Here is a 21,999-nt window from a genome sequence, read left to right as displayed (position 1 = left end):
ACTCCTGACTCAGCCGCCACTGCTCACTTATACCCATTCACTCAGTCAACACACATCTATTAAAACCCATACACACTAGCTAGAGAAACAGTAGTTCATGAAACACACGCAGAATGTGCCCTCATGAAGTTTATAATCTGGTACCAAATGACGAATTTCTGTTCATTTTAACTTCTCTTTAACTTTCAAATCCCTTCCCTTTGTAACCGAAGCACCCGTCATCTCTTGCCTGAGCAGGGACAGGTTTATCCTGTCCGGGTTTCCTCTCCCCCGACCTTCACTAACACTACAACACCACACTGATCATCTCCGTCCGCTTTAAATCTTCTGTGGTTCTCATTTCCTGTAGCAGTGGTCTTCAAACGTGCTTGATGGTGGCCCTTCCAGACAAAAATGTTCAAGCAAATGCCTGAGATATGTTTATGTACTTGTATGTTATGTGTACATGTTTGTACCCACATAATATTATGTATATATATATATACACTAATATATATGTGCATTACAAAAGGTACACACCCCAAAACAATTTTTAAGATGATGTCAAATATAAAATTCTATTTAACTGCCAGAAAATCTTTTAACTCTTGCTGAAAAATTAATATTTATTATTTTATGATTATATAACTTTTTAAAATTCCAGGTATGTAGCATGCAAAGAGTTTGTCCTGGGGATAGAAATATCAACTATATGAGGTTGTGGTTGTTTTTGTCTGTGCTTTGTGTTTATGAATGGATGTGTGTGTTTTATAGAGAGAGAGAAAGAGAGAGACAATCTGTCTAATATTACAGTTGGCCCTTGAATAACACAGGGGTTAGGGATGCTAACCTCCTGGGCAGTTGAAAATCCATGTGTACATTTTGACTCCCCAAAAACTTAACTACTAATAGTCTCCTGTTGACCAGAAGCCACACGGGTAGCATAAACAGTTGATTAATGCATATTTTGTATATGTACTATATGTTATATTCTTATAATGAAGTAAGCTAGAGAAAAGAACATGTTATTTTAAAGAGCAAAAGGAAAGTAAAAGAATATAATTGGATTATTTGTAACACAAAGGATAAATGTCGGAGGGGCTGGATACTCCATCTTCCATGGTGTAATTAGTATGCATAGCATGCCTGTATCAAAATATCTCGGGTACCCATAAATACATACACCTACTATGTGCCTACAAAAATTAAAAACTTTAAAAAAGAAACTTTAAAAACCATAAGGAAGAGAATATATATTTGCTATTCATTAAGAGGAAGTGGATGATTAAAGTTTGCATCCTCACTGTTTTCACGTTAACTAGGCCAAGGAAGAGGAGGAGGATGCGGGGGAGTTGGTCTTGTCTCAGGGGCAGCAGAGGCAGAAGATAATCCATGCAGTTCAAACCCATATTGTTCAAAGGGCAACTGTAGCCTCAATCTGGGTTTTTTAGAAATCTCATAAAACCACTTGTCATTTTCTGAGGGCTTGTTGATTACTAAATAATACAACCTGCATGACCATTACACATCCGCATGTAAACTGCAGTGAGCATGGTACCTAAGCACAAAGAAGCAAGCAGGGAGGGTAGCGCTGGCAGCTGCCCTGGGGCCTGAGCCCCCATCCTCGCCTCCTGACAGTGTTTGTACTGAATGGGACACATGGCTGTCCACCGTGCAGATCACAGGAGAGCCACAGAGCTTGTTTCACCCTATTTGAGAGACAGATACAAGTAGAAGTGTATGTAATTTTTTTCTACTCACCAGGACATTGCCTTGCACTTGATACTAAACAGGACCCTTTGTGATTTAATTTGACTTCTGCCTTTTCTCCAATCTCTTCTCCTATCACCTTTTGTTCATAATTTAACAACATTCTCTTTTTTGCTCTTCCTGGCCCTCTATCCCTTTCTACTCATTTTCTGCTACATCTTGAATGCCTTCTCCTCCACCATCCCGCACTTCTTGTTCCTGATGAACTCCAATTTATCCTTAAATATCTTTCAGACCTTGGCCCCAGCCACACTCACCCTAGAGTGAGCCAGGTGCCCTCTTGTATAACCCCTGCATGCTTCATGCCTATCTATAGCTACACTTACATCTTGCATTGTCTACTTCCAAATCTGTCTCCCTCACTTGAGTGACAGCCCCCTGAGAAAAGAGAGTATATCTCATTTATCTTTCTATGCCCAGGGCCTGGAAGAGTTCTGTGTGTTCTAAGATGTCTAGTAAATCAATAAATTCGTTAATTACTTGAGATAATGGCTGTGTGCCTGCAATAGGCAGAAATGTCATCTGTGTAGCTATAATAATTATAATAATCCCTCCATGATTATGCTGGTAGAATCATCATCTGTGTCAATTTAGTTCAATTCCAGAGGTATTTATTGAACTCCTACTCAATGTCTAGCTTGGGGACAGTGCTGTGGAAGCTGCAAAGAAGCAGGGTCTGGGCTTTAGGAGGTCTAGTTAGGGAAGAAAGCCCAGCATGTACTCATCTGAGCATTTAGTACAGGTTTCTCGAGCACTTGAATGCTATGCTATGCATAGCAGGCAGTGGGGATGAGCAATGAGCAAAACAGACAAAATCCCTGTAGAGCTTGCATCTTAGCGGGAGAAATAAAAATATACTAGGTCAGATGGTGGTAAGTGCTATGAAGAAAAGTAAGTCAAGGTAAAGAAGTTGGAGAGTGACTAGGGATGGAGGGGGTTCTGTTTTAGTAATGAGGATGATGGTCAGGGGTAGGCTTCCCTGAGGTAAGGGAGCTTGCCATGGGGATGTCTGGCAGAAGAGCCTGAGCCAGAGGGATACTGTGAATGCAAAGGCCCTGAGGCAGGGATGTCTTTGACTTGCTGTGGAGCAGCAAGAAGTCCAACATGCCTCAGAGGCTTGCCTGGGAGGGGCAGGGACAGGTGAGGAGACCAGAGCAATGGAGAGGCCCAGCCAAGGGAGGCTTTGGGGTGGTTCCAGGAACTCAATCTTGCACTCACTCTGAGTGTAATGCAGCAGAGGAGGGTTGATATCTGACCTAGGATTTAGCAAGCAGGGGCAGGGCCAGGGGTGCAGAGGATCTGCAGTGAGGAGGCTCCTGTAAGAAGATATAGAGAGATGATGAGACACCTCTCTTGGATCAGCGTAGCAGCGGTGAAGGAAGTGACACACAGTATGTTTCTGAATATATTTTGAAGGTAGTGTTGACCAGATTAGCTAATTGATGAGGTACAGGACCAGATGCAAGCTGAAAATGCTACAGCATCTGCAGTGTGTGTTGTGTGGGCCCCCCGAGGGCCTGGTGTCCCCTGTGTGCACACTTATTCCTTCTTTGTAACCCCATTGTAGCCCTACTGTGGCTGTGACTTCCCTTTTTCTACTCAGGCTCAAGGATGGGGAGAAGAGATGGGAGATGCATCTTTCCATACCTGCACCAACTCAAACCTTCTCCATCCTTCTCTTTTGTTCCATAAATTACTTTGTCTAAGTAGCTTCACAAGTTGAGTGTTGTTCTGGTCTCTCACTATTAATATTCAATTTGGAGGTACTTTGCGTAATTTATCTTTAAATCATAATGAATACATATAATAATAAACAATGATGTGATTAATATGAAATATTTACCTGGGTTTTATCACAGAATATTAGATTTGCTCACCACTTTATCTTCAGGGCTTAAAATGGTCTGGGCACTCAAGAAGTTTTCTGTTGAATGAATGGATTGTGATGTATTACAAACGCAAATCTAAATTTTCTCTTAATTAAGGCAATGTATAAAGCTTGTATATGAAGTGATGTCTAATAACCATTCAGAATTGTCTTCAAGTATAGCAAATTTAAAGCCATTTTCCCTTGATCACTAAAAAATACTGAAGCCATATCAATTGAGAGATATTTTGCTGATTTGCATTGTTAAAGTGATGCTTTAACGGTTATTGCCTTTTCATTCATTTCTTCATTCTTGAAGAACCATTGTGTAAACGTGAAAAGCATATTGAGTTGAGGGGGAAAGGAGCCATTTCAGCTTAATGATATTGCCATGAGACAAAGTACTACGGTGTTTTCAGCTGTAACATCATAATCCAATCCAAGTACAACAAAGCTAGTTAAAACTGGTTTTGACAGTCATTTGTAGAATTTTTTAAGCCATCACCTATGTTTTCTTTGAGTTATGTTCTGTGTTTTCTTTGAGTTTAGGTGCTGAGTGTGACACCTAATGATGGCTTTGCTAAAGTCCATTATGGCTTCATCCTGAAGGCACAGAACAAGATTGCTGAGAGCATCCCATATTTAAAGGTAATGCTCACTGTTTCCCCTCTCCTTTCATCTTTCGAGTCCTTAAAGTTATTGGAACACACGTGCTTGTTCCTCATGGATTGATTGCATGCACTGCCGAGTATTTTCATCCTCAGGATGTCCACCCTCAGACCACGACATTCATAGGCAGCGTGGGCCTCCACTGTAACCAACAGTGTCAGATGTCAGAATACCAACCACGTGAGCAGAGATGATTTGGAAAACATTTTATTTAAACATGTATAAAACTGAAGTTGTTATTAGTTTTTAAATAAATGGCAAAGGAGGACAAAATTGGTGATGCTTTCAATATTTTTAAATACAGACAATGGGCTGGGTGCAATGGCTCATGCCTGTAATCCCAGCACTTTGGGTGGCCAACGTGGGTGAGTCACCTGAGGTCAGGAGTTCAAGACCAGCCTTGCCAACATGGTGAATCCCCGTCTCTACTAAAAATACAAAAATGAGCCTGGTGTGGTGGTATGCACCTGTAATCCCAGCTACTTGAGAATCACTTGAACCCAGAAGACAGAGGCTGCATTCCAGCCTGGGCAACAGAGTGAGACTGTGTCTCAAAATATATATATATACAGACAATGCATTATATGTTCCTTTTACAAGTTATATATTTACTGTACTCAGAATAGTACTCTTAGCTACCCACACAAAATGAGGTAACAAATACTGGCTGAAAATGTCATTGCTCAAAATATCCAAATTAAAATATGCTTTTTTTCTCATATCTAATTAAATCCTCATCAATTCAGCAGAATCACAGGTGGTCTATCCCAGGGCTGCCCAAAAGAATTTTCTGCTGTGGGCCAGTTGCAGTGGCTCCCACCTGTAAACCCAACATTTTTGGAGGCCAAGGTGGGAGAATCACTTGAGAACAAGAGTTTAAGACCAGCCTAGACAACATAGTGAGATCCCATCTCTACAGAAAATTCTAAAAATTAGCCAGATGTGGTGGCACGTGCCTGTGGTTCCAGCTACTCAGGCCCAGGAGGTCAAAGCTGCGTTGAGCTGTGAATATGTTACAGTCTTCCAGCATGGGCATCAGAGTGAGACCCTGTCTCTAAAAGGAAAAACATTTTCTACTGTGATGGAAATGTTTTTCATCTATGTTCTCCATATGATGGCCACTGGCCACATGTGGCCATCAAGCACCTGAAATGTGGCCACTGGGACTGAGGCAGTAAATTTTTCATTTTCTTTTATTTTAGCAGTAATGTGTGGCTAGCAGCTACCATATTGGGCATAGCTGATGAGATAGATGTAGGCTTTTTTTTAAAGTAGCAATATATTCCACTTTTATGATCTCTTTCTTTCACATGGCTTAAATCAGAGATCCCAAATAGTAACCCACTGATTGCAAATAGCTTGCATGTTTTATTTGGCTGGCATAGTTCTATTAAAAACCATTTTAATTGCTTGTCTTATTTGAGAATCTGAGCATGTTTATATAATTATACAGACTTCTACTTTCTCTTGAAACGTCATATCTGGCCCACTTCCCTGCACACAGACAAGCAGTGTTCCCCCCTTGGGAAGGGGCTGTCCCTGGACCCCTGTCAGCACTTCACATTTCCTGCCAGGGCCCTGTGGGCATGTGGGTTTCTGTGATTTAAAGCGTCTCGTTACATTTCCTTTGACATAGGATGGCTTACTGCTACTCTGCCTGCTTCAGAGATGGGGAAAGCAAGAGCTGGGCTGGTCAGTTATCAAGCAAGGACACTTGAGTGTTGGTCAATTAGAAGCCCTCGCCGTAGCTCCCTTCCTGTCCTGAGTGATGCTTTTCCCATTCTGTCATGCAGCTTGCTCATTTCCAACATCATGTAAATGCAATTTCTTCCTACTGAAAGATAATAAGCTTCTTGTGAAGAGGCCTCAAGGATGCAGATTTTTGTAAAGAAGTCCTTGACATTTAGATATTCTTAACTTTTGTCCTTCGGCTTTTCTAAACTCATTCTATTGCTTTAATATCTTTTCTCTTTGCGGGGAAGGGAATGGAGTTCATCAATCTCAATTTCAGTCCTTTTGTGAGAAATCAGAGAATTAGATAAATGTTTTAGAATAGGGATTTATTTAATAAAAACTATGTTTTTAAAGATTCAAATTGGCTGTAATTCTCCTTTTGTTTTGGCATTGCAAATATTGATCAGTAACCTCATTCCCAAATTTTAATACAGAGATATATTTTTCTGGTTTTTAGATTATCTTATGATGTGCCATAAGAAAAGCTACGTAAATCAATTAATGGAATCTGGTATTTAATTATTTTACCCATGCTAACACTATCCTTTCCACAGGAAGGAATAGAATCCGGAGATCCTGGCACTGATGATGGGAGATTTTATTTCCACCTGGGGGATGCCATGCAGAGGGTTGGGAACAAAGAGGTAATGGGTGTGTGAGTTTCTGATTCTCTCTAACAGAGGATGGAGTTGGGAGAATAGTTATTTCTAGGAAAAGTTAGAATTCAAAAAATATTTTGAGTGTGAACTTTTGAAAGCAGTGATGTAAACTATTTAGTTACTTACACTATCTTTGGAACAACCCAACAACTCCAGCTTACCACTTTAAAGAAGTTTTAGGATTTGGCTTCTATAGTTTATTTCAAGAAATCAGCTAAGTAATCACAAAAGCAATCTCTAAGTTGGTACATGTCTGTGTATGTTTTTGTCTGCGTGTATCTGTGTGTGTGTGTCTGTGTACAGACATAGAAATTGCCTTGGAAAAGTATTTTTTAAATTTTGAAATGAAGAGATGTCACTGAAATAATTTAAATTTTTAGAAATATTTTAAGTTTGCCTAGATTCATTTTCATTTTATTTTGGAATTTTTAAAATAAGTTCTTTTTAGAATGAGGTCTTTATCAGCTGATTCCTAAGCACACAGATCCTAATGGTTAGTTGTGTAACTTATCCTCTGAAATATTTAATACCAAGTATAAGACGAACATTGTGGTGATAGTAATGATAGGGATTGACACAAAAACTGTAGTAGCTAAACAAGTTCCATGTGTTCTTTGTAATGGTTCTCTTTTTCTGTGTACAGTGTCTACCTCTATAAATGTAACACTGTCTCATTAATCATGATGTCATGCACTGTAAATTTCAAAACTCTGTCACAGTCTACCATGATTTACGATTTATGCAGCCCTATTGGATAGCAAAGCCCTCCTTTCTTGTCTTGCTCCATTGCAGGGGTAAGAGCTGGGCTCTCCTTAGAGTCAGTGGATAAAAGGGTAAAGTGAGACACTGAATCTTTGTAACCATTGCATTCCATGTATGTAATAAAGTGACATCTAAGGATAATACAGCTTCAGGTTTCTAAAATTAGTAAGAACATGGAATCATCTGGGGAACTGAGGGTTCAGAGAAGTGAAGGGGTTTGTGATAAGCTAATTGTCTGCTAGGAACATGAAACAATTTCGGGGTACTAGAAGTTCAGACAATTGACACTTTTTAATTTATACATTTCTATTTATCTGTACCTTTCCCCCTCTAACCTACCAGTCAACTGAAATAGAATGAGATATTAGAATTAAAGAGAAAGAAGGGAGAAGAAATTGCTGATTAGTAATTATTTTTGCATCCCATTTTTCTTTTAGACGTAATGGCTCAGAACTCCTTTGAATGAGAGGGACAAGAAAGATTTTGCTACAACATCTAACACTGGATATATGTTCATATCTGACTACTGTAAATGTAATTGTTACTAATTAATCTTTGAACATTTCAGAGTCCACGGCAAAGACAGATAAAAGAAGCCTATGATTTATCTCACATCTTAGATGAAAACAGCCCTTACTTCAAGGGCAAAGAGTTCACTACTACACACTTGTTAAGGGCTTGGGATTTGAACATATGGGACTGTTCTACCAGCTTAATTATCATGAATATGCAAAGAACAGCACAGTTCTTGAACTTAAAAAGTTCAGAAGGATTTGTTCTTACAGGAGAACAGAAACAAACCTGTAGAAACTCCATGTTAGTATATTCCCAATATTAGGTGTTGAGTCTGGCTTGGCTGTCATGCTCTGAGTTTGCATATCAGGAAGTAAACACCTTTTACTTTTTATGCCTAGAGCACTGCTCCACCTCTGAAAGAGGATGGATCCACAAAAAGCAAAGCCACAGCCTCTGTGCTGCAGAGACTGGCCAGAAAATGGGTTTTGAGGAAAATTTTTCTAACTGGTCCATTTCATATGGGTCAGGAAGAGGGGGGACAAACCATGAGAGTCTTGCAGCAATTCAGATAGCAGTTCTCGGTATTCCCATAACTTCCAAATCCACATTCTAGCTAGATTTCGTCTCCTTCTCCAAGTCCCCATTCTCACGTCTACTGCCTTTCAGTGTCCCACATGATGGCACACAGACAACTTACTTGTCTTTCTCTAAATCGTTTTTCCTCCTAGGTTCCTTCTTTCATTCAGTGATATCCCCACCTTTCCAGGATCAAGATTTGAGTGAGCTTGAGCTCCTCCCTCTCCTCCCCACTCCAGTCTAGTCAGGGCCAGCTGTGGAGATCTGGCTTTCTCACATTTTTGGCATCCTCCTCACCCTCCCTCTTGCTCAGTCAGTGCCAACTCCAGTCTTTGTCACCTGCCTCCTCAATGATAGCTGTAAGAACCTGGGTGTTGTTTCTTGCTTTGGTCTCAGTTTCTTTCAAGCCACCCTATGCTCGAAAAGCCTGCTATGCAAAATAACATAAAGTTCTGTGTGCACAGGATGGCATTTACAATCCTTAGGCAAGTTGCAGCCAGCTCTTCTCACCAGAATTGTGTCTGTTAGGCCCCATTGGACAGGGGGCTCCAGGCAGAACATACCCCAGCTGAGGACACTTAAGACAGTCCATTCCACAGATGTGGCCTGGACTTTTCTGGGTTCCAGTCATCTGACATACTTTCTCTGTCTCTCTCTCTCTCTCTCTGTCTCTGTCTCTCTCTCTCTCTCGTGTGCATGTGTGTGTGTGTGTGCGTGCACATACATGTGCATAAAAACCATACATAGCAATGATTGGAAGAAAGTAGAGACAACATTGATATAAAACACATTTAACCTCTTAAATGTGACCCAGGGGCTCTTACTGCCCCTGTGTCCCAGGGCCTCCCACTGTCTATTTTAATATTACTAATTACATATGTAAAATTGCTGATTAGACAGGAAATAGTAGAGAAATTTTCAAAGGATTCTAACTTGATCTTTGATTTTATCACAGTTTTTATTGTAAAGTGGTTTAGATGTTTTTTTCAAAAGCAATCTAGCTGAATTCATTGGGTCCCCTGTGTCACATATGATTAAAGGTGATTTTTAAAAATTTCTGGTATATCACTTTCACAATTTTGTTTCTCCTAAAATTCAAATGACAGGAGAGTGAAAAATTAAAGAGTCCTACTTCATGCAGGATTACTTACTTTGAGTGTCAGAAAAGACCTTATAGATAGTTTAAACATGTTATTGTAAATCAAGTAACTTGCCCAGACATCTAGCATGTTGAGTGCTAATTAAAGGACAAGACTAAAATCTAAGACTTCCAACTCTTGAACTACAGCTATAATGTTTGCTGTTTTTATTTTTCTACAGTAACTTTTTTCTCACTATTCTAGCAATACACTTAATCCTTAAAATGAATTGTAATGACTCAAAAATGGACTGTCAGACTTTTGAAAAACTAATCTGTTGTCCTTAATATTTTTGTTCACTTTTGCCCTGAAAAGCATAGGAAATAAAATCCTAAATTTAAATCGGACAAAAATAACCACAATAGTCAAATTAATTTCAAAGATACATGCTATTTTTTTTTAAAAAGTTACATAACAATTAATCATTTTAACTTTCTGATTTTTAAAGGAATTCTGGCTACAACTTACATGTATTGTAAGGAAAATATTTAAGAATGATTTGTATATGCATTCTTAATTTCAGATATTAATAAAAAAGACAACTAAATAAGAAAATCATTTTTCATAGTGTTTGCTAAATGATATAAATAGGAGGAGAGTAGAATAAGTTGCCAAGAGCCCCAGATGCTAATTCAAAAGATTAAGCCTTTGTAAACCTGTTTCAACATTTGTGAAATGGAGATATTTGGGGTTATTGGAAAAATCGAATGAGATAACACATTCAAAGAAAGTAGTCAATGTAAAGTGTTACTGAAAATATGAGGTGGTATTGCTATCCCCCTTCATTCTCCTAATGAGGGAAAATTTGAAAATTTAACATTTTTTACATTTAAAGTGTATCTGGTGATTTACAAAGAAGATGTTCAAATTACTATGAAATGCTTATTTTTATTTATCAAAAATGCATTTGAATTATCGCTGTAAAAGTAATCATTAGATCAAGTTTGCAATAGTGGAGGGGATAATATTAAGTGCACCATTAGAAAGCTTTCCATTCCAAAGACAATGGAGCGTGCTTGGTGCAGGAACTGGGCAGGGCTCCTTGAAGAGCATATGGTGAGGGCGTCATTTGAAGGAGCCATAAAGAGTGTCATACTCCGTAGCCAGCTGTCCCTGAAAAGGCTAGTCTTGGAGGCAAGTAGTATCATGTTGCAGCTAGCCTAAAGCCACATATGTTATCCCTTATGGCAGAAAAAATATATATTATGGACAAAAATTTGCTCTTTAAAACTCTAAAATGGGCTATCACTATATTTATTGCCCACTCAGAATAATTTTTCCCTTCTGTCTACTTAGTTTAATGGAGGGTTTGCACTCTGATGCCTTGGGGTGACCTTCTTAAATGTGGACGTGGAAAGAACATGTGAAAAGAAGCTGCTCTTTATTTTAGCATTCTGATTCAGTAAATGCAAATATATTTGAAGAAATTATTAAAATCATAATCTTTTTCTAAAGGAAACATAAAATAGAAAAGACCCATTGGTATCTTATTTATGCATTAAACAAATAAGTGCTGGACTCCCTGCTGGACACTCTGAGGGAGACCAAAATGTGTAGGGCATGAATCCACTATCCAGGGAGACTGCAGCCTAAGGGGGAAAAGAAGATGTACATGTTTATTATACAAATAGGGCATAATCAGAAACCCAGTGAAAAAGCAATATTTTCACCAGATTCCAACAGACTTGGGTACCTAGCAGCAAGCTCTTTATTGAAATGTGTCATAGTAATACCTTATTTTTAATGTCTTCAATTTTAAAATTAATGCTCTGTTGAAGGAACAATTTGGAGCACACTCTTTCTGTTTCTTCAGGCATATAAGTGGTATGAGCTTGGGCACAAGAGAGGACACTTTGCATCTGTCTGGCAACGCTCACTCTACAATGTGAATGGACTGAAAGCACAGCCTTGGTGGACCCCAAAAGAAACGGGCTACACAGAGTTAGTAAAGGTGAGTGTAACGTAGACATCATCCTCACCAGATCTTTGTCTATTTCCTACTCAAAATCAGAAAATGTTTATCATAAAAAGGAATTCCAGGGAAGAGATGGATTTTATTTCTAGTGACACTTGCAAAATATAATGAAAAAATAATTGTCATCTCATTAAGCAAAAGTTTCATTTAGATGATGAAGGGAATTCGTGCGGAACTTAGCAGTTCTCAACTTTTTTGGCCTTAGGACCCTCTTAAACTCTTAAAAATTATTGACTCCCCCAAGGAATGTGGTTTACATCTACCAATAGAATCATTAGACATGAAAAGTGAAAGAAAATTGTATATATATTTATGAATTATTTAAAAATAATAACCTCATAACATGTCAGTATAAATAACTTTTAAAAAAATTATATTTTCAAAACAGAAAATGCAGTGAGAAGATTGGAATTGTTTTGTATTTTTACAAATCTTTTTGGAGTCTGGATTAATAGACAACAGGAGAATCCTCACATGTACTTCACACATGTACCTATTAGAGCTGTGATATCCTACCTCATGTAGCTTCTGGAAAACTCTACTGTGTGCCCAGAAAAGAATGAAAAGAGCACATAATATCTTTGTATTATTAAGAAAGTAGTTTTGATCTTGCAGACCCCCTCAAAGGGTCTAGGGAATTCTCAGATGTCCTTGGACCACACTTTGAGACCCACTGGCCCTGTGGCTATGGAGAGAAAATGCAGTTTATAAATATTTTAAGAAAATGCTGTGGCAGAAAATGCTGTGGCATTTGGAGAAACTAAGTGATTCTAAATAGCTATAAAAATAACTGGAAGGTTTTATATTAGTAGGTTAAACCTGAACTTTAACACTCTCTACTTGGTGCCTTTGGTAGGGGCTGGTCAGAAGTTTACTTTTGCTTTGGTAAGCCCCTTCCTCTTAGACACAGTCATAAAATGGGACTCACAGTTAATTAACTCATAGTTTCAATCATGTTGTTTTTTACTCAGAATGTAAAAACTTCATGTATCTTACAGGTTAGATGGCTTCAGGGTTTTGACCTCGGACTCTAATTGCTATTTGTTCATGGTTTATTTAAGAAAATATATTCTGATGTTCAATCAATTTTACACATACAAGAAGCAGGGATGAAGAGCAAGAGTGACAAAATATTGATAATGTTAGAATCTGGATGATGAATATATGGAGGTTTGCCATACTGTTCTTTCTTCCTTTAGGTGTATGTTTAAATTTTTCATACTTTTTTCCTTTAAGTAACGTCTAAAATAAACTGTATCTATAAGACTTAAAAGACTTCATTGATTAATTTGGTCTACTTGGGGAAAAGAGGTTTTCATGTACTTAGATTATGTCTTACTTGACTGTGTTTATTCTGTATGTCATTATAAAAGCATACTTTATAATCCTCATAATCCAATTGTAAAGTAGGCTGTCATTGGTTAGCCTTTGAATATTTTATAGCTCAGGGAACCATGGTATGGTGACAATTAATACAGATTGATTTTTTAAAGTTCCATATCCAGATTAGAAATACCACAGGAACAATACCTTCCTTGATAGGTCGGCTACATTTAGCACTGTCGGGGTTTTTTTTTGTTTTGTTTTGTTTTGTTTTGTTTTTGTTAAATTTCACCCTCCCTTAGATTGGATCCCATCGAACTCTTCTGATTCTGCTTTACTGTCTTTTTTTCATGGTCTCTTTGTGTGTTCATTTCTCTACTGTACCTTTTGGGATCCTTTCAAGTTCAAGACATGGAAATGCAATTCAAACCTGGGTTAAACAACAAGAAATATTATTGATTGACAACAGCTGGAAACCTAGCAGTAGGACAGACTCCGGGGCAGTATAATCAAGGGAAAATGTTCTTGACTCTGCACTTCCTCCTTGGTCAGCTTTGTACTTGTGCTGACTGATCGCAGAATGGCTGCCAGCAGCCACTGGAAGAGAGGGGGAAAGAGTGACATGGCTGAGCTACCACCCCAGCCCTAACTGGCCTTCCGGAAACCTCCTGGCAGGCCCTCTTCTATTGGTGGGAACCATGTCTCATGGGCACTCACAGTTACAAGTGAGTCTGAAACACCAGTTGGCTGGCAACAGGCTGAGGGAGCTGGCTTCCTTATCTTATCCAGAAAGGTAAGGAACAGTAATCTTTCCTTTCAGTCTCACTGAGCCAATTTAAGTCAGATTTCCACTCTTGCTGAATTACTGGCAGGGGGCTATGAGATTATTCTTAAACCAGCAGATCAACCCCTAGAGCTAGTAAACTGTTAGTTTCCTCTAAATCAAATAAATGGTTTATCTGGAAGAAGGTGGATGCTCAAAGTCAGGGTTTTGTTAAGAAGAAAGAAGCATGATTGATGGTGTGAAGGCAGTCTACTATGGGCTGACATGGACCCAAACATTGTTCTTCGCTCTCTTTTCTCTTTTTCTTGCCTTTCATTTTCTAAGAAACCTTCTCCACTGGGGCTTAACTGCTGTGAAAATTCTACCAAAGCTGTGTTCCCCAAATGTATTTCTCATTCTTTCTATCCTATGTTCAGCTCTGTTAAAACATTAACATTCGGTGTGAACATTAACTCGCCACGTAACCCCTTGGTTAATATCCTTTTCCAGCTTTCCAGTTTTGGTCAGTGTCTTAGTCCATGTAGGCTGCTGTAACAAAATGCCATAAACTTGGTGGCTTATAAACAATAGAAATTTACTTTGAGGAAGTCCAAGATCAAGGTGTTAGCAGATTCAGTGTCTGGTGAAGGCCTGCTTCCTGGTTTGTAGATGGTGCTTTCTTGCTGTGTCTTCACATGATAGAAAAGAGAAGGCAGCTCTCTGAAGCTTTTTTTTTATAAGGACAATAATCTTGCTCACCTAAATCACCTCCCAAAGGCCCCACTTCCTAACACTATCACATTAGTGGTTAGATTTCAACATATGAATTTGGGGGACACAAACATTCAGACCACAGCAATCAGTGATTCAGCTTTAGTCTGCCTTTATCTCTTACCACTGCTTTTTACCATCCTCATTCCAGCCAAAATTCTTCCAACAGACCTTCCCATATGGTAACCCTCTTTCCTGGAGGACTCCTTCTTTATGTCTTTCTGTTTTCCTTCTCTCCAGTGTCCTTCACAGCCAATTCCTTTTTATCCTTCAGATGTTAGAGAAATTGTCACTTCTTCTAGGAATATCGGTCCTTTGCATAAAGCCGAAAGCACTTTATACTTTCTTTTTAAATAACACACTATATTCTAAAGTCTCTTAGTCCTCTGAGATTGTATCTTCTAAGATGACAGGGACCATGTCTCTCATACATGATGGGTTCTCAAAAATTAGGTTCATTGTATGACCTTCTATAAACTTCCTTTTCTCTAGTTTTTTTTATAGACATGTTAGAAGCCCCAGGGATATAAAAATCTTACTACTAAGCATTTCTTACATATAAGAAGTTGCAACAATTGGTATCCTTGTTTTTTCCTGAATGTGAGGAAAATTATCCCTTACTGCACTGCACCAGGAGAGGAAGGCCTAGAGAGAAAGACAATTATCTCTAACTGTTATTTTAGGAGCAAGGGAAAAAGGTATTTGTTTTCTTGAAATTGTTACTGCTTAAGAGGGAAGGATATTTAGAATGTTCTCAGTTCCTGATGAAACCTCAAGCATTTAATTGCTTATAAAACATTGTGTAATGAGGCAGAACATCAGAATGGCAGAGGGAATGGCTTCATAAATCTACCCCTCCACAAAATCACTGAGAAAAATTGTTAAAATCCACTTCTTTAAAACTCTGTACATTAGCAAAGACATACAACAATTAGAGGAATATTTTTTGAAGGAAAACCTGCTGAACCCCAATAAGAATAGCAGAGTTTGTGGGATAGTAACTTTAACTGCTCCCAACCATTCTTCTCCAGTTCCAGAGTAGGCTTGAAAATTGGCAATCTCACAACACTGGAGCAGTGAAGACCACAGCTTTCCAGGTACTAGTGGGGCCACATCACATTTTTAGTACCTCACAAATTTCCATACCCAGAGCATTGTCACTATTTTAAACCTCTCCCTTGCTACCTGGAAAGCTGCATTCTCAGGAGATTGTTGTTATTTGTCCTCACTTGTAAGAAAATCTCTATCCCAAGGCTATTAGTCAAAACAGTTATTGGCAGGGTTTTTGTTTGTTTGTTTGTTTGTTTGTTTTTAACATTACAAGTGCCCAGAGCAACTATAGGTAAGGCTACAGGCAATAGAGATTTTACAAAATTAATCCAGAAAGTCAGTAAACAAACAAATAGCAACAACGATAACAAAAAAGAACAACAACAAATTTTATGAGAGGAACCAAACTGATTTCCAGGATTGCCACATTATGTTATCTAAAAACTGTCCAGTTTCAACAAAAATTATATGACAGACAAAGAAATAGGAAAGTATATACATGCACAGAAAAGCATGCAGTCAATAGACACTGTCCATGAGGGGCCCTGATGCTGAACTTACTAAACAAAGGCTTCAAATCAGCTATTGCCAGTATATTTTAATAACTAAAGAGAACTATGTCTAAAGACTTAAAAGAAATTATTACAATGACGAGACAGAAATTATAAAAAAAAGAACCAAACAGATAATCTGGAATCATAAAGTACAATATCTTAAGTTAAAAAACTCACTGGAGGGGCTCAAGAACAGATTTACGCTGATGAAAGAAATCATCAACAAATTTGGAAATAGGTTCTTTAAGATTATCCATGCTGAGGAACAGAAGAAAAAGAGAATGAAGAAAACAACCTATGGAGCACCGTCAAGTGTACCAGCATATGCATAATTGAATCCTCTGAAGGAGAAGAAAGAGAGGTGGCAGAAGGACTATTTGAAAACATAATGGCCAGAAATCTCCCAGATTAGATAAAAAACCATCAATCTACACATCCAAGAAGCCCAATGAATTATAAGGAAGATAAATTCAGAAACATACATAGACACATCACAATCAAATTCTCAAAATCCAAAGAGAAAATGAGATCCTTTTAAAAATTTATTTTCACTTTTATTTTTCAAAATTCTAATCTCAAATTTACAATCATATAAAATGAGATTCTTGAAAGCACACAGAGAAAGAGGACTTACTGCATAAAAGGAACTTTCCTTTTAAGATGAACAGCCGACTTTTCATCAGAAACCATAGAGGAGAGAAGGCAACGAATGACATTCAAATACTGAAAAGAAAAGACTGCCAACCAAGAATTCTACATCTAGCAAAATTGAGACATTTCCAGATATATAAAAACTGGGAGAATTTAATGCTAGACAATATCTTTTGCTCTACAATAAATATTAAAGGCAATTCTTCAGATTGACATAAAAAGACACCAGATGGTAATACAAATCCACATGAAGAAAAAAAAAAAGAGCATCACTAAAGATAACTACATGGGTAAACTTAAAGAGATAATATATGTATTTTTATTAGTTTTTTCTTCTAGCTTTCAAAACCAATACATAAAGCAATAAATGTAATATGTATGTTTATAGACTTATAGAAAGATGTAATTTGTATAATAGTGCAAAGGAAGAAGGGGAAAAGATTTATGTTGGAGCAAAATTTCTATATGCCCTTGAAATTATGTTAGCATTAAACTGAAATAGATTGTTTTAATTAAAGGTATTAATTCTAGTGCCCAAGGCAATCACTAAGAAAATAACTCAGAAAAGTACGGTGAAATTAACAACAAGATAATTAAATGGCACACTAGTAATATCTATCTGTTGTAAAGGAAGACAATAATGGAGGAACAGAGGAACAACAACAACAACAAAAAGGAAACGATGTTAAAAATGAATAATAAGATGACAGACTTTATCAGCAATTACATTAAATGTAAGGAGATGAAATACTCTAATCAAAAATACAGATTAACAAAATAGATTTTCAAAAAGTGATCCAATTCAGGTGCACATGAAACATTAACCAGGACAGACTATATGCTAGGCCATAAAACAAGCCCCAACAAATTTAAAAGCACTGAAATCATATAAAAATCATGTTCACTGACCACAAAGGGATGAAATTAGGAATCATCAGCTAAAAGCTCTCCTTGTCCTCAAAATCTGTCTTTGCCAGTACCCTGCTACTGCCCTCAAAGTTACTGACTTCTGCTTATATATCTTGTCTCCTTCTCCTTTTTGATATCAAGCATTTTATTAAAATTCTTATTTCCTTGGGCTTTTTTCTTTCAGCCCTGCCTGTCTTAAACTCTGCTTTAAGAAGAAAAGCAAGATCAGAGTGTGAATCATAGGGTTCTCAGTGCATGGAATCTCAGTGTCTGTGGCATCTCATGGTTACAACTCCATGCTGTGTGACTGTACTTTGAGAACTATCTTTATTTGCAGAAAAGTTAATTTATGACTTAAAAAAAAAGTAATGTCAAGATGACCACTTGACAATAATGACTATGACATTCAGAGAGCTGGCTGTGCAGAAACCCAGAGTTCATTGACCATTTAGTTGACAGACCCTGGAACATCAAGATATTCTTCTACTGTAATTTTCAAATTATAGAATTGAATATTCTGGATCATGGAACATCACCCAAGTATTGACATCTTAAAGTGGAAACCCTCTAGATCTGGTTGCTGCAACGTCTGGCCAAAATACTTTTAGAATGATTACCCAGATTCTGGCCCTTGAGTGACTTAACTACCATGAATAGGGCATTTCCCTTTTTTTTTAGACAGAGTCTTGCTCTGTTACCCAGGCTGGAGTGCAGTGGTATGATCTCGGCTCACTGCAAGCTCTGCCTCACAGGTTCATGCCATTCTTCTGCCTCAGCCTCCCGAGTAGCTGGGACTACAGGCGCCCACCACCACCCCTGGCTAATTTTTTTGTATTTTTCAGTAGAGACAGAGTTTCACCTTGTTAGCCAGGATGGTCTCGATCTCCTGACCTCATAATCCGCCCGCCTCGGCCTCCCAAAGTGCTGGGATTACAGGCGTGAGCCACTGCGCCCAGCCTCGCATTTCCCTTTCTTAATTTTATTTTCAATTCTCATTTTTAAAATTATAAAGCTGGAGTTTCACCATGATGCCCAGGCTGGTTTAGAACTCCTGAGCTCAAGCGATCCACCCACCTCCACCTGCCAAAGTGCTGGAATTATAGGAATGAGCCACTGCGCCTGGCCTGATAGCACATTTTCATTCAACTTACTTCTTACTGTATATTACAGTGAGAGGTACAGTGCAGTTTTCGTGAAGGCAGGGGACAGTGTTCAGTAAATTGCATGATGTATGTTTTCCCCTTTGGTTGAATTGTCATGGTTCTCCCTTGTATTACTCCATTCTTGCATTGCTGTAAAGAAATACCTGAGACTGGGTAGTTTATAAAGAAAAAAGGTTTAATTGGCTCACAGTTCTGCAGGCTATATAGGAGGCATGGTGGCATCTGCTTCTGGGGAGGCCACAGGAAGCTTTCAATCACAGGATGCTTACATGGCAGGAGCAGGAGCAAGAGAGCTGGGGCAGGTGAGGGGTTACACACATGTAAACGAACAGATCTCACAAGAACTCATTCACTATCACGAGGATGGTACCAAGAATGATGGTGCTGAACCGTTCATGAGAAATCGCCCCCATGGTCCAATCTTCTCCCACCAGGCCCCACCTCTAACTTTGAGGATTACGATTGAACATGAGATTATGAGATTTGGATGGGGACACACACCCAAACAATATCACTCCTCATTGTGTAAATATAATTTGGCAGCTCTAGCACTAGGAGTGTGGAGAGGCTATTCTCAAGGAAAAAAATAGCGAAAAATATTCTAGTAGTTTTCTCTTTTCAGCTTTTCTTTAAAATTGAGTAGGTTGTTGCCCAAATCACAACTATCAAAGCACCAAGTGCCTTGGGCTTATTTAATATAGAAATTGAAACAAAAATGGATTAAAGTCTTTGCTAGGGTAAAAATAGAAAAGATCGCCTATCGTTAGAGAAAAGCCATTAAAGCTTAAGAGTTTTGCTCTTTCCTTTTTGAGATTAACTATTTGATCCACACTAATTTAGAAGTAAACACACATTCATAGAAAACACTATAGTAACATTGAAAGTAAACAACCAATAGCAACTGAAAACTGTTACAGTAGGTAGCTCATCAGGCATGAGCAGTGCAAGAGAGGGACGGACACACACACACACACACACACACACACACACACACACCCCAGAAGTGTTAGGTGACTGTCACATGATGGTCAGGCGATTGTTAACTTTTCTCTAAAGTAGTAATTGGTCATAGCTGGCACCAGGGAAAGGCAGTCTCCTAATAGATAGAAAACATCTGAAACTGATCAGCAGCTTCCCAGTAAGCTCTCAGGAGTGGGGAGAAGTAACGCAAGATCCTGGAAGTATAACCCCAAGCCGAGAGGTCAAGCAGGGCATTTGGTCTCTCAGCCTGCTTGGCCCTCATCCAGGTGTACTTTCCTTCCTTCCTTCCCTTACTGCTCTAAAGCTTTTAACAGACTTTCACTCCTGCTCTAAAACTTGCCTCAGTTGAATTCTTTCTTCTGAGGAGACAAGAATTGAGGTTGCTGCAGACCCGTACAGACAACTACCACTGATCACAAAAACTGTAATTTTAAATATATATATTTTGAGATGGAGTCTCACTCTGTCACCCAGTCTGGGGTGCAGTGGCGTGATCTCTGTTCAAAGCAACCTCCGCCCTTTGGGTTCAAGCGATTCTCATGCCTCGACCTCCCAAGTGGCTGGGATTACGGGCACCTGCTATCACATCTGGCTAATTTTTGTATTTTAGTAGAGATGGGGTTTCACCATGTTGGCCAAGCTGGTCTCAAACTTCTGACCTCAGGCGATCCATCTACCTTGGCATCCTAAAGTGCTGGAATTACAGGCATGAGCCACCACACCTGGCCGATAATATATCTTTTGTATTTGTTTCTCCTGCTACCTAATTCTGCATTCATCACTGAGAAAAAGGAAAGCTCCTGCATTCTTTTCCCAGTTTTTCAGAACAGCTGCTTGGATATAAACACATCCAAACAGCATCACAAGTAAGTTTTGTGATCTAAAACAGCATCACAGATAAGTTTGCCTTTATTCATATTGTATTTTTATTACATTTGGAAGAGTGCCCAGTAATACTTTGCCAGTGATGTGACATAGTGCATTGGAATGACTGATTAGAATAGCACTCTGTCACTTTCCTTCAGACTGTGGCTTTTATTAATTAAGAAATCCATTGTGTATGAATGACTTCACCTAGACAAAAATAAGACTTACACAGTACTAAATTAGTGGTTCAACATTTCTTTCTTTGTAATTAAATATTTGAATGTTTTCACTGGACTGCTTTTGAAATGAAATAGTTTGAGAAAGAAGCAAAAATGTCAGATTCATAGTAGAATTAAGCTGTAAATTAAGAGGATTAATAATTTATATAATTTACTTTCATGTAAAAGTAAATATAGTATCAAGAAGTACTGAAAGCAATTTCTTAAGATTAACATAATAGCTTAGTCTTACCTTTCTAAATTGAACTTTAAACTGTTTGGGTTCCGATGACAGTTTCACTGAAGATGTCAACAAAACAACAGTTGGAGTGTGGAGTTTGATAATTGCATGATTTAAAGGTGAACTTTTTAAAAGGGCTCTATAATTAGAAACAGATTTGTTTTGCTGTCAGCTCTGATGCTTTGGGCAAGTCCTTTTACCCATCTGAGCCTGTTTGTTTGTTTGTTTTTAATCTCTAAATTGAAAATAATTACCTCAGCTCCTCTTCTCCCATGAGGTTTTAGTAAGGCTCTAGTAAGGCTCAAAACACAAAACAAGATGAAGCCTTCCATCATGGATGTTCCTCTGTGCTGTTTGTATGCAAGCCCTTAATAAGAGTCCACACGGCCAAGGCTATAGGGTGGCCTATGATGCCAATTATGGCAGCAGAGCAAAGGAACACAGTGTTTCATATTCTTTGAGTTATTTCATACAAAGAGGCGCTTTTTTTTCTGAAATCAAAATCAGTGAGTTTTTATTATTTGTCAATGTGGGAGAAAAAAAAAGACCTACAAATTGGCTTTCTCTCTGACCCTCTTTGGGAACTCACGGCACAGCATTTGATATTTCAGAATAATTGCAAACTATATCTCTAGGCTGGTACTCCATTTGGGGTTCTAAAATGTTTAATTCAGTAGGTCATGATTTGTCTCAATATGCTACACAGATAGATGTCTTAAATTTGCTTATGCACTTTGGGAGGTTGAGGCAGGAGGATCACTTGAAGAAGTTAGAACCAGCCTGGGCAACATAGCAAGACCCTGTTGCTACAAAATAATAATAATAATAATAATAATAATAATAATAATAATAATAATAATAA

The 21,999-nt window shown here is 38.3% G+C and overlaps 1 protein-coding gene across 6 annotated transcripts in view; it reads left to right on the top strand.

Annotated features, from left to right (window-relative positions):
- ASPH (aspartate beta-hydroxylase) overlaps positions 1 to 21,999 on the top strand; it is a 225,311-nt gene that overhangs the window by 166,179 nt on the left and 37,133 nt on the right. For all 6 annotated transcript variants that reach the window (XM_023222351.1, XM_023222353.1, XM_023222350.1 and 3 more), the window contains 3 exons: positions 4,166 to 4,264; positions 6,574 to 6,663; positions 11,485 to 11,622. In XM_023222351.1, the coding sequence (XP_023078119.1) occupies positions 4,166 to 4,264; positions 6,574 to 6,663; positions 11,485 to 11,622 (327 nt within the window). The remainder of the gene's footprint in view (positions 1 to 4,165; positions 4,265 to 6,573; positions 6,664 to 11,484; positions 11,623 to 21,999) is intronic.

Source organism: Piliocolobus tephrosceles, chromosome 7, assembly GCF_002776525.5.
Source record: "Piliocolobus tephrosceles isolate RC106 chromosome 7, ASM277652v3, whole genome shotgun sequence".
NCBI lineage: Eukaryota > Metazoa > Chordata > Mammalia > Primates > Cercopithecidae > Piliocolobus > Piliocolobus tephrosceles.
The sequence above is the reverse complement of the archived record's forward strand: the minus strand, read 5'-3'. Positions and strand labels throughout refer to the sequence as shown.